The 12,528-nt window shown below is 43.7% G+C and overlaps 1 protein-coding gene across 9 annotated transcripts in view; it reads left to right on the top strand.

The window, feature by feature from the left end:
* Window positions 1-12,528, top strand: part of OSBPL1A (oxysterol binding protein like 1A) — a 135,659-nt gene that overhangs the window by 11,772 nt on the left and 111,359 nt on the right. For all 9 annotated transcript variants that reach the window (XM_037892735.2, XM_037892733.2, XM_037892736.2 and 6 more), the window contains exon 3: window positions 7,292-7,377. In XM_037892735.2, coding sequence (XP_037748663.1) covers window positions 7,292-7,377 — 86 coding nt within the window. The remainder of the gene's footprint in view (window positions 1-7,291; window positions 7,378-12,528) is intronic.

Genomic DNA, 12,528 nt, shown 5'->3' on the forward strand with positions numbered 1-12,528 from the left:
AGATTTTTTTCCCTTAAGCTAATAAACATCCATTAGCTAGTAAACACCCTGACATCTATATTGAATACGAATCTAGGATTGTACTAGGCACTGCAGACTTAATAACTTCCCTACCCTATATAACATCCTGCCTAAAACAAGGGAGGTGGAGAAGGGATACAACTTTAACTTTTGATCCTATGCTCTTTTTCCCTATCAACTTGAATGGTAATCCTCTTCTTTTTTTTTTTCGTGGTCTGACTCCTTTAACTTCTTCCACACTCTTTCCCAGTAATCATTGCTTCTGTTTATTCCAGCAAAATGAGTTCAGTGTAAATGAAAAATAGTGCTGCTGACATTGGTGGGCGGTACAGAAATTCACTATCCATGATTGCCTTTCCAATTTCATGTTTCTGCTTTCTGTTTAGCTACTGTGTAGCTGATATAGTGACTTGCACAAAATGTAAACAAGAAGGATGATCTCTTTTGAGTGGCGGCTAATGAGAACTTCCTGAAAGTAATGTTTCTATTTGAACATCAAAGAAATTGATGACCAAGAAAGCTTGGGGTTTTCAGTTCTAGGGTTTTCCCCTTGATACCTTCTCGTATTGTCTGCTCTTCTTGTAAAACACAAAGGTTTAATGTGAAGGTATGACCGCCAACTTCATTCTTCATTTTTGTCTACCTGTGTGCTCCACTAAGCCATCTCCTAATGGATAGTTTACAGGTTACTAAACAGTTTGAGATGGCTGACAAAAAAAAAAATTGCTGACCCACTTCAGTCCTGGTATAAGAATCCAGACTTCACTGAAGTTGCAACAGCTTGCACCCGCTGAATTTGGCTCACTCTTCCTTAAAACAGTTCTATCCATGCTACAATGGCATAACCCTTTAGCAAATGCAGCATGGTACTCTAAGGCCATTTGTGCTAGCTTCCATATTTTACATGCTGTTGTTTGCTCTTTTGTAGTGCTTGTAACTTGCAGCAAGAGCCTTCAGACACGTAAAGGGCTTCAAAAATGCTACACAATAGCCATGGGCTTTTAATAAGTTTACTTATAGGAGGCTATTTGGTAGAGAAGTGACAAATTACTTAGGTTTTTATAGTGGTGATTTAATGTTCCACTTTGCTAAGAATCCCCTTCCTTTATTCTGTACAGATGCTTCAGTGGCATGTCAATATTCCATAAAGCTACACTAAAAACTACCTGAGCGACAAGCTTTTTTTTCCCCCATAGTTTCTTTCAGACTTTAGAACAGATAATGTTCTGTTTTCCCCAAACCACCACTTCTGGAGTAAGCAACACTTCTCTCTCTCACTCTCTCTGACCTACACGTGAGCGGGCAGGCAGGATTTAGTAACCAAAACTAACCAAACTGTCAAAGTGAACTCTAACTGAAGGCACTGCACTTCAAAAGATGCACAAAACAAGGAGCCTGAGTGTAACCAAAGGGTTCTGCATGAGGTTGAGCTGGGGAAATCTCAATTCACTTTCATTTGAGAGGAGATTGCACATGCCTTACTTTTTCTCCTGGACGGTGATAGGCACTGTAGAGATACAAGGAGGAGAGCATGAATTCTCGGTTCGTCTGTTTCAGGGTCTTGTCACAGTAGTTGTAACTCAGTTTGACTTGAAGTGCCCAGTTGCTGCTGTGGCATCACAGCCTCGTGGATAAAGGGGTTGATGATCCAACTTTCCTCCAGATTGCTGGAGGTGGGATGGGAAACAATCCTGCAGTTGGGTGTGAAGCGCTCTCAGCTGATGTCTTGAGTGCTTGGTAGCTTCCTCATGCTTCAGACTTCTAGGAAACGGGTAGACAAGAACTACTACAGGCTTCCTTCTTGTGCTCCTGAAGACCAGGTGCAAAGCTTTGGCTGAAAGCCTCTAAGCTGTCATGAAGGGAGGATATGAATGCCACACCCTTAGACAGGGGAGCTCAGCTGTTAGGTGGTATGCTTCTGCTGTCTTGCTGACATTTCTGGGCACCTGAGACACAGTGAAGGCTTAAGCAAAAGGTGACTCTAGAGCATGTGGGGGAAGCTACCCTTGTGTTCTGAATTTAAACTGGCTGCACTTCACAACAGAACTACCTCACTTCAGTGCTATTGCTAGAAAAGGAGCTTGCATTGTTAGAGCAACGCATAAAGTCCAAGCTCACAGCGAAGCTTTTAAGTTCGCTACTCTAACAATAAAGCTGTTCAGAAAATGTAATAGCAAAACATTTTGACATCTCTGCAAGACAGTCCTCTTTTTTTTTTTTTTTTTTTTCCAGTTCTGTTTAACTGCTTCATGAAGGATGTGGTGTCATTTTGGCGGTGTCTTCATACACTGAGCTCTTTGAGGGAAACCGACATTAGGTGTGACAGTTTTGGATGTATGACCATACTGATCGTGTTTGTCATCAGCTTTGCACATCTATGCAGACAGTTATAACATACTCTCACTGAATGGGGGGTACAGCGGAGTGCTTCTTGAAATGTCTTGGATGAGTGATTTAAACTGTGCCAAGACAGCTTATAGAGGAATGGCTCTACAGCAGGAACGTATCTAACAAATGCTAGTAGCTGACAGCACCAGACACCTACTTTGAATTGCTAGGTAAATTAGTGTTTTGGTGTTTGAAAGCAGTTGTTCTGATACCGTTGGCCATATCATTAATGTGGGTTGCTTAGCAAAAACACAACTTTTCACTCTAGCTGCTTCTTGCCCTTGAACTCCTGAAACTGTGTCTTTTGTGCAGAGAAGGAAAACTTTCCAGGTTAACACATAATACTGTTGGGTAACTTGTAGAAGTGAGATTGCGGTGTCTTTTGCATTACTCAGACTGGCAGTGTAGTCTTGGGTTTTTCCCCCAGGCCTTAAGTTTAAATGAAGGTTTCATACTATTGGCATCTGGGACTTTAGAATATGCTCCTTTCAAAACAATACATTGTAACTGTATTTCTGCATTTGAGTTATTGCAGCACAATTTGCCACTACCCTTTTAAAAAAAAAATCATGCTGGATCACTCTGGTAAAAGCTAACCAACATGTGCAATTCAATTGAGATTCTGCCTTGGGCCTTAGCAAAGACTGCTCTGTCTCATGCCTGGCATTCCAGTTCTGTGTCATGGATGTCCTGTTTTGTGTGTTGGGGGTTTATAATAAGGGGTGCTGGGTGCAGGTTTAATGCTGTCTTAATAGAGGTTGTAGCAGTCCATTTACTTGCATTCTACACTGAATATACAAGCAAGTGATTAGATGGAAACAATAGAAGTCCTTCCTGAAGAGGACATTGTTACAGGGCTCATGTTGTGTGTTTACTTCAGTTGCTTCTGTACTACTTCTGGCAACCCTTATGCTCTTTCTTCTTCCTGCCCCCTCAGTGATGATGATCCTGCTCTAGATAATGAAAATAGAACGTTAAAAAAATAAAACCCTACACACCTTGCACTTCTGTTCAGTAGGCTCCTGTTTGTTGTGGCTGATAGTTGTTGCTCCAAAACTGATATACAGCCTGCTGGTGGCATTCATTCCTCTAGTACCAAGATATATCTTGGTACTAGAGGAATGAATACTTTTTCCTTGGAGAAGCAGTGTCAAATTGTAACGGACAAAAATCAGTGTAGTAAGGGATAACAAGCAGAAAGTCAAACATTCAGCAGAATGCACAAGTCCTAGTAACATAAGATGGTTACCATGCCTTATTAAAGGTTACATATAGCATCTTGTTCCAACAGAACACAAAAAAGCAGATTTAACAATTGTGCTTGCTTTTGTGGGTTTATATTGGGACCCAGATGTTACATATAACTCTTATTTTTGCTGGGCTGTCACTTTAGTGGAGGATGGCTGATCACTCACCAGGCTGCTTCTTCCCGTGACTGAGGATGTTACCTCTTTTTAAAGCATGAAGCAGGGAAATGCCTTTCTGCCACATCAGTCTGGTATGAAAACATGAACAATGGAATTTTAACTAGCCGAAATCTGAACTGAAACTAAAGTTGTAAGCAAAACTGGCCACATGGGAGTCGCATCAAAACTTTCTTCTCACATGACTTGCTTTTTTAATGTTACTCAGACTTTCAATGTAACTTACTGCACTAATGTTTAGCAGAGAGCTTAAATTTAATCAGATATACCTTTCAATTGCTAGGCCTCTCATTTGAATGTGTTTGTCCACTTCTAACTAAGATCTTGAGTGCATTAGACACTCTTTAGTCATATTCTTGCTTGGAAACTTCACATAAAGTAAGACACTGAAAGGGGAGGCTCCCAAAGAAATCATTCCATTTCAGTAAGACCAAAACCAAAAATTGGTCTAGTTGTGGCCCAAACTTTGCTGAACTTCGTGATCTCCACAAGGGTTATTTTCAAAGCTCTCTGCATGCAGCCTAGAGAACATCTGTTAAGTCTTTCCAGCTACTAATATCTTTAAAAGATGTAGGTGTGGGGATGTAAAGCTGGAAGGCCTGAAGTGTGTGTGTGGGGGGGGGGCGGGAAGGTGTCTTGGAGGAGGGGAGGCAGCATACTGGCATCTCTGGTTTGCTGTAGACCTTGAAATGCTACATACCTAAACTGTTGTCCTACACACAGTGATCTTAACCAAGAAGTCTGCCAGTATGGTTACCACTGTTGGAAGGGACCATAAGGATCTCATTTGCTTCACGGTCTTATGAGAAAATGTATAAATAAACCACTTTTATACATATTTAGATACTGCTATTGGTATCTAAATATGTATAAAAATTCAATAGGAAGGCCTCCCTGTAATGCTGCTGTTGAAGGTTGAGAGACAGTGATGACTGCATGGAGACTTAAAAGTGAAAAGGACAAACTAGGGTTGTGCTGAAAAAGATTGGCATAGCCTAGTCTAACATTAGAATCCTGAAGTTCTGTACAACTGATAATCCCATTAGAGGATGCGTAATGAGGTGGCTTTGAATCTTTCTGCCAATAACTTGCTATCCTTGTACTTGCCAAATAGTGGTTTACATGGCATCTATTTGCGCCGAGGTAATACTGCATAACAATCAAGGCTCAGTTGCCATTTTGAAGGCATGCAGTAAAGAGTCCTTTCCCAAGGAGCTTACAGTTGTGGCCACAGCACACTGCAGCAGGTCCATGAGACAGATGGGAGGTGGGAACAAAAATGGAAGGGAGAAGACAAGGTAACAAAGTAAGCGAATATCCTACAATAAGAGGGCTCAGCTTGCCACTTGAAATGAAGGTGCAGCTGGGACGGGGATGGGGGTCAGCAATCTTCAAAGCTCTAAAAGTGAGAAAATTTGGGTAGGGGTGAAAACCTATTATATTAAATTAAGACCTCCTTATGGTTAAAAGGCCCTTAGTGGTGCTTATCTATGCTGAAAATAGTTAGCAGGGCAACTACAGGAAAATAACTGAATATCAGTTTATGGTATGAGCCCCATCTTAAACACCCATTTTTTTAAAGAAAGGTGTAGCGTTCTGTGCTAGTGTTTTTGTCTTCTCTTTGGCAAATTTCTATGGGCTGCAGAGGTCTACTTGTAAGGCATACATGAGATGATGGAAAACTTGATGATACTACAGTTTACACATTAAACCACTAATCTGTGTCCTCTCAATACCCCCACCAGTAACAAGCTTTGTGGCCAGTACTTAAATGCATCTTTAATATACAGTTTTTTGTGAGGTGCAGAATAGCTCTGCTTATTGTCTACATGTAGCAAGTAGAGAAACTAAGCTCAGTTACCAGCTCAGTGGAATTTCTTTCGCTGTAGTATGCATAATTTTAACCTAGAAATCTACCAGTTTGTTAAATAACAGTGAATGTTAACTAAAGCTGAAATTTCAGTGAATATCAAATACAGGTAGTCCCAACTTCGGGGTAAACTATTCAGATTCAGAATAAATGGTGGTTATCCAAGAGCTTTCCTCTGTGTCCACTTCCAGCTGACTGTTCTGTTAGCTCCAGCACCCTGTCAGTGAGATCTGAACATACATGCCTTATGGATTGCAAATGCTCTTGGTAACTGCTTGACATAGAAAGCCTTGCCAATGACAAGGCTGTTACCGGTGCATAGTATTCTTAAACATAAAGATAATTCAGGTTATAAACCAACTGGCTTCTCATGTGTCCTATGCTCTTAAGTGTAAGGGTTAGCTATGACTCTCTTAAGGGTTATATAAGAGGAATGGACCCAGTGAAACCGGAATTGGCTTTTTAGACTCTTATAGATTTAAAAAACAAACAAACTAGTTCTTAGAATGCTATTTTCATCCATATGTGTCAAAGCACAAGAGATAAGAAATATGGAAGCAACAATGTAATGCTAGGTTGATGCCCTATTAGAGATGCTCTAGTTCAGGGGTTCTCACAACAAATTTTCTGGCGGCCTCAGAGTGTAGCCATGAACACTGGTTGGTGGCCGCTCCGACAATTTTTTTCCTACACTACTTAATTAACTTTAGGAAAAACAAATAAATATGCATGTTTACATATCCAAATTATTGTAATTGATGTAGGTTTTTTGTAGACTCAATAGTAAAAACAACATATAGTTATATTTTGGTGCCCCTGGCCCCTGCTGCCTACCCGGACCCCACTGCTTCCACCCCATTGCCTTGGGCTCCCTTCCATGACCTCAGACCCCAGGCTCACCCCACTTCTTGCCTCTGAACCACAGCACTTGGTAAGGCCAGCCCTGCAGAAGCCAAGAGCCTGAGCCCCATGGCTGGAGTCAGGGGTGGGCTGAAGCCCAGAGCCCACAGGCAGAGTCCTGCTACTGTGTGGGGGCTGAAACTCAAAGCCCTGAAGTTGGGGGAAGTGGGCTGAAGCCCACCTCAGGAGGCCTGCAGCTGATGCCCGCTGCCAGAGCCCTGCGGCTGCAGCCAGGTGAGGGGGGGAGGGGACTATAGCTTGTCACCGGAGCCTCTGGCAGAACCAGGGGAGGCTGAAGCCCGCCCCTGAGTGCTGCAGGGTGGGACCACTGCTTTGCCCCCTCTCCTTCTCTGCACAAAAGGCTGCTGTGGCTGCAGGAAAAACCCCTGGTGGCCGCATTTGAGAAACACTGCTCTAGTTCAACCAGAAGCTATGGGCTTGATGCAGTAATTAGTGTGTGTGTGTGTGTGGGGGGGGGGGGGATTTTATTTTATTCTGCAGGAGGTCAGACTAGATATTCAGTCCTTTTTGGCCTGAAATCTATAAATGGCTGCTCTCACTGTGGAGACTAACTATGCCTGTTATATGTGTGAGAGTTGGCAAGATGTTACAGTTTACACTGAACTGTTCCTACAGTCTTGTATTATAAAAGCATTTGTTTACCTGATGTTCTGTTTCATATTTTTAGGCAGAAGTAAATCTAATTTGGGTTGGACGCCTCTTCACCTTGCATGCTATTTTGGACATGGCAATGTGGTCAAGGATTTGCTGAAGGTATACTTAATGCTGTCTCTTTCTAAATGAGTCTGAAGATCCTACATAAAACAAGATGGTATCATGAAAAACATTAATACTTTTTCATGATGCCACAAGTTGTTCAGGTGACCAATAGCTATTGTCTACTTCTGAAACCTCAAAATAAACAGGAAAAGTGGTTTTTCTACTAAAGTGCAAACTGTTTACTTGAAGAGAAGCAATGCAATTCTAAGTGAAGACTATGAACTATCCTTCCCACTAGTCATGTGCATGCTTGTATTTAATTACATGCTTGTACATGTACATATTTGCATCGGAAAATATATGGGAATGTAGCAGGGTACAGATTATCCAACATTCTTGGAATGCATGGGAGACAACTGTTACAGAAAGTGGAGAAAGCAACTAGGAGAAGAGGCAATTCTGGTTTTGATTCTGACAAACGGAGGAACTAGTTGAGAAGTTGAAGGTGGAAGGCAGCTTGGGTGAAAGTGATCATGAAATGCAATAGAGTTTGATTCTAATGAATGGTAGGAGGGAAAACAGCAGAATAAAGATGATGGACTTTGAGTTTGCTAAAGTCTGCCTTCTTAAAGAATTGGTAGGAAAGATCCTATAGGAATCAAGTGGAAGGAGAAAAATGTTCAGGAGAGTTGGCAGTTTTTTTAAAGAAACCTTATTAAAGGCACAAGGACAAATGATCCCAATGTGGTAGGGAAGATAGGAAGTATAGGAGACTTCTTTAATGACCTGAAACTGTCATTCAAAATGTGGAAACTACATAAATTACAAAGGACAAATATTAAACAAACCCACAAGCATGTAGGGACAAAATTAGAAAGGCCAATGTACAAAACAAGATTAAACTAGCTAGGGACATAAAGGATAACGCACATTTTACAATCCATGAGAAGCAAGGGGAAGACCAAGGACTGGGTAGGCACATTACTCAATGTGGAGGGAGAGACAATAACAGAAAATGCAGCAATAGCTGAAATGTTAAAGGGCTTTTTTGTTTGCTTTTACCGAACAAGTTAGAGATTGGATAACTAACACAGTGAAAATCACTGTAAAATGGGGTAGGATCTGAGACTCAAATAGGAAAAAACAAGTTAAGAATTACTTAGATAAGTGTCTTCAAGTCTGCAGGGCCGGATGAAATGCTTCCTAGAATATTTAAGGAACTAGCTGAAGAGATCTCTGATCCATTAGCAATTAAGACTACATTTTAGTCATGGGTATTTTTAGTAAGTCATGGACCAGTCACAAGCCATAAACAAGAATTCATGGCCTGTGACCTGTCCATAACTTGTACTATATACCCCTAACTAAAACTTGGGCTGGGGCTCTGTGCGTGCTTGGGGAGGGGGGCCCTGTCCCTGCCATGAGCTCTGGCTCCACAGCTCCCATTGGCTAGGAACTGCAGCCAATGAGAGTTGCGGGGGCAGTGCCTGGAGGCGGGGGCAGTGCACAAAGCCCTCTGGCCCCTTTGCCTAGGAGCTGCGGGGACATGCCGGCTGCTTCTGGGGAGCCCCCCGAGGTAAGTGCTGCCCCAACCCCCTGCCCCAACCGTGACCCCCCTCCGCATACCCAAGATGCTGCTGCTGGGGGGCAAAGGGTGCAGTGGCCCAAGACTGCCCCAGCAGCAGTTGGTGCAGCTGGCCCAGGGGCTATCCGAGCAGCTGCACTGGCCACTGCAGAAGTCACAGCTATCATGAAAAGTCACAATCTGACCTTCGTGACAGACATGCAGCCTTAGTAATTATCTTTGAGAACTCATGGAAGTTGAGGGAGAGACCCGAGGACTGGAAAAAGGCAAATATACAGTAGTACCTGTCTATATTTGCTTTTCATAAACAACCCAGGGACTTAGACTAGTCTGGAAAGATTAATGATGCAAATCAATCAATTTATAAGCACCTTCCTAGAAGAAAGTAAGGTGTTAAGTAACAGTTGACATGCTTTGACATGATTTGCTCTTGACAAATCCAACCTAATATCCTTTTTTGGTGGAATAGGAGAGACAGTAGAGATGATATATCTTGACTTTAGAAAGGCTTTGATTCTGTCTCACTGACTTTCTCAGAAACTAGAGAAATATATGGTACACAACTGGTTTGGAAAATCATTCTGACTAGTTATCAAATGGTTCACAATTGAGCTGGAAGGGCATATCAAGTGGAGTCCCGCAGGGGTCTGTCCTGGGTCAATTTCTATTTAATATCTTCATAAATAATTTTGATAATGGCATAGAGAGTGCATTTATGAAGTTCATGGGTGATGCAAACCAGGAGGGGTTGCAGTTGCTTTGGAGGACAGGATTAGAATTCAAAATGATATTGTCAAACTGGAAAAATGGTCTGAAGTAAATAGGATGGAATTTCATAAGGACAAATGCAAAGTACTGTGCTTAGGAAGGAATAATCAATTGCACAAATACAAAATAGGAAATGACTGTCTAGGAAGGAGTACTGCAAAAATGGATCTGGGGGGTGTGATACAGGAGGGCCAGGGAGAGTGGTAGAGGGGAAATATATAAGCCCTAGGCTAATTAAGGTGTGGTTCCCTGTAGACTAAGGAGGGTGGCTACAGGTTAATTGGAGCACCTGTAGTCAATTAAGGCCCTGTCACAAACCCAATAAAACCCCCTGCTTCAGGCAGGCAGAGAGGGGGAGGAAGGAGAGAGGACTGGAGCTTGGAGGTGTTTTGAAAAACCAGGGAGACCCTGCCCCAGCAGGGGAGGGAGACTCCCTTCCACAGCATCTAAGAACCAAAGGTACCCCACCCAAGGGGGAAGAGGGTAAGAACCCGCAGGGGTTGAGAAGGGCTGGGGCTCAGAGTGAGGAGCAAACCTAGACCCCTCCCCTGCTTCCCTCCTCTACCACCTTCCCGGGCCACTAGCGGGATCCTCTGTGCCCCAAGAGCAGCGGCAAGGGGTGGCATCTTAGCCCCCGCCAAGAAAAGCGCAGGACCCACCATACTAACATCGGCCATCTTGTCACAGGGGTTATAGTGGATCACAAACTAAATATAAGTCAATTATATAATACTGTTGCCAAAAAAAACCACATCACTCTGGATGTATTAGCAAGAGTGTTGTAAGCAAGACACAAGAATAATCATTCCACTCAACACTGATAAGGCCTCAACTGGAGTATTGTCCAGTTCTGGATACTACACTTCGGGAAAGATGTGGACAAATTGGAGAAAGTCCAGAGGAGAGCAAATTATTGAAGGTCAGGAAAACATTGTAGAAAAGTTGGGTTTGTTTCATCTGGAGAAGAGAAGACTGAGAGGAGACAAGTCTTCAAATACATGAGGTTATAAAGAGGGTAATAAAGTCTCCCTCTCCGCTGAAGACAGGGGAAGTAGTAATGGGCTTAAATTTCAGCAAGGAAGACTTAGGTTAGACATTAAGTTTTTCCTAATGTAAGGGTAGTTAAGCACTGGAATAAATTGCCTAGGGAGGTTGTAGAATCTTCATCATTTGGAGGTTTTTCAGAACAGGTTACACCAACATTTGTCAGGGATGGTCGAGGACAGGGATTCTCAAACTTCACTGCACCATGACCCACTTCTGACAACAAAAATTACTTCACGACACCAGGACCAGGGACCAAAGCCCCACAGCCCTGGATGGCAGGACCAAAGCCCGAGCTCCACTTGTCTGGGCAGTGAGGTCAAAGCTGAAGCTCAAGGTCTTCAGCCTCAGGCAGGGGTCCTGCAACCTGAGTCCTGCTGCCCAGGGCTGAAGCCCTCAGGCTTTGGCTTTGGCCCTCAGTAGTGGGGCTTGGGCTTCAGCCCTGGGCTCCAGCAAGTCTAAACCAGCCCTTGTGACCCCATTCAAAGGGGGGTCACATCCCACTTTGGGGTCCTGTCCCACAGTTTGAGAAACACTGGGAACTGCTCAAACTGGGGCAGGCCTCCCAAGGGAGGCCGAGGAATGTGTTGGGGAGTGAGAGCTGTGCTCTTATTGTTAAGAGCTGTCTCTCAGCCCCAGTTGCAACTTGAGCTCGGATTTCCATCCCCGACCCCTAGGAGGTGGCTCAGGCTGTCCTTCCCACCCCTACTTCAGTCCCTCACCAGGAAGTACAGCATGGGCTCAGGCTCTCCTTCCCCCACATCCTTCACCTGAAGGTGGCAGGGCTCTGTCTGTCAGCTTCGGGGTAGCAGTAGCAGCATCAGTATCACTTTTCACAGCAGACTTAGCACCCCATTGCAACCCTTACTTCTGCTGTTCATCAAGATCACTTTTCCCATTGCCTCCCTTGCTTCTGTGCTGCTGCTGGCAGGGCACTGCCTTCAGAGCTGGGTGCTCGGCCAACAGCTGCTGCTTTCCACTCTGCCTTCAGAGCTGGGTGGCAGTATATGTATGTGGAGGGAGGGGGCCATAAACTACTGAAGACACAAAGAAGGGGTACCTGTTCAAATAAGTTTGAGAACTACTGGTCTAGATAATACTTAGTCCTGCCTCAGTGCAGGGGACTCCCCAAGATGACTGTCACAGTCCATTCCAGTCCTACACTTCTAATTCTATGTGCTTATGTACTGTTGTACTTGTAGGCAGCTAACTACATAGGAGCTGCAGGGGGGGTAACCCCCCACCCCACCCCAAGGTCAGCACCTCCCCAACCCCCTGCCCTTAGCCCTGAGCCCCCTCACATATACCCAAACTGCTGCTGCTAGAGCAGCCCCTGAGCCAGCACCAGCCGCTGCAGAAATTCCAGAGGTCATGGAAAGTCACAGAATCGGTGACCTCAGTGACTGACTTGCAGCCTTAGGCATAACCAGTGTTGGCAAATGAGCACCACAAAAGCTAACCAACTATCTGCAAAGTACAGCTAATTGCAGCATTCAGATACATGCACCAAAGACAAATGTGCCTTTTTTTGCTTTTTCCTGAAAGCCACACAGTGAATGGGATGGGTGACTTCTTTTAAACTGATTTGGAGATAAAAAAGGATAGATCTAGGTAAACTTGTATCTGGTTCTACATGAAAAACTAATAATAGGGAGATTCTGGTCTGGGAAACTGACTGAGATTTTGCTACAAGGATTCCATCTCTAGTCCTACAAACAAAGCTAGTATCAACAAATGATACTGTCCCTGACCCAAAGACTTTGCTTACAGCATAAAGTAAACAAATGGCAAGCCTTCAGGGTGGGAAG

This window comes from Chelonia mydas, chromosome 2, assembly GCF_015237465.2.
Source record: "Chelonia mydas isolate rCheMyd1 chromosome 2, rCheMyd1.pri.v2, whole genome shotgun sequence".
Taxonomy (NCBI): domain Eukaryota; kingdom Metazoa; phylum Chordata; order Testudines; family Cheloniidae; genus Chelonia; species Chelonia mydas.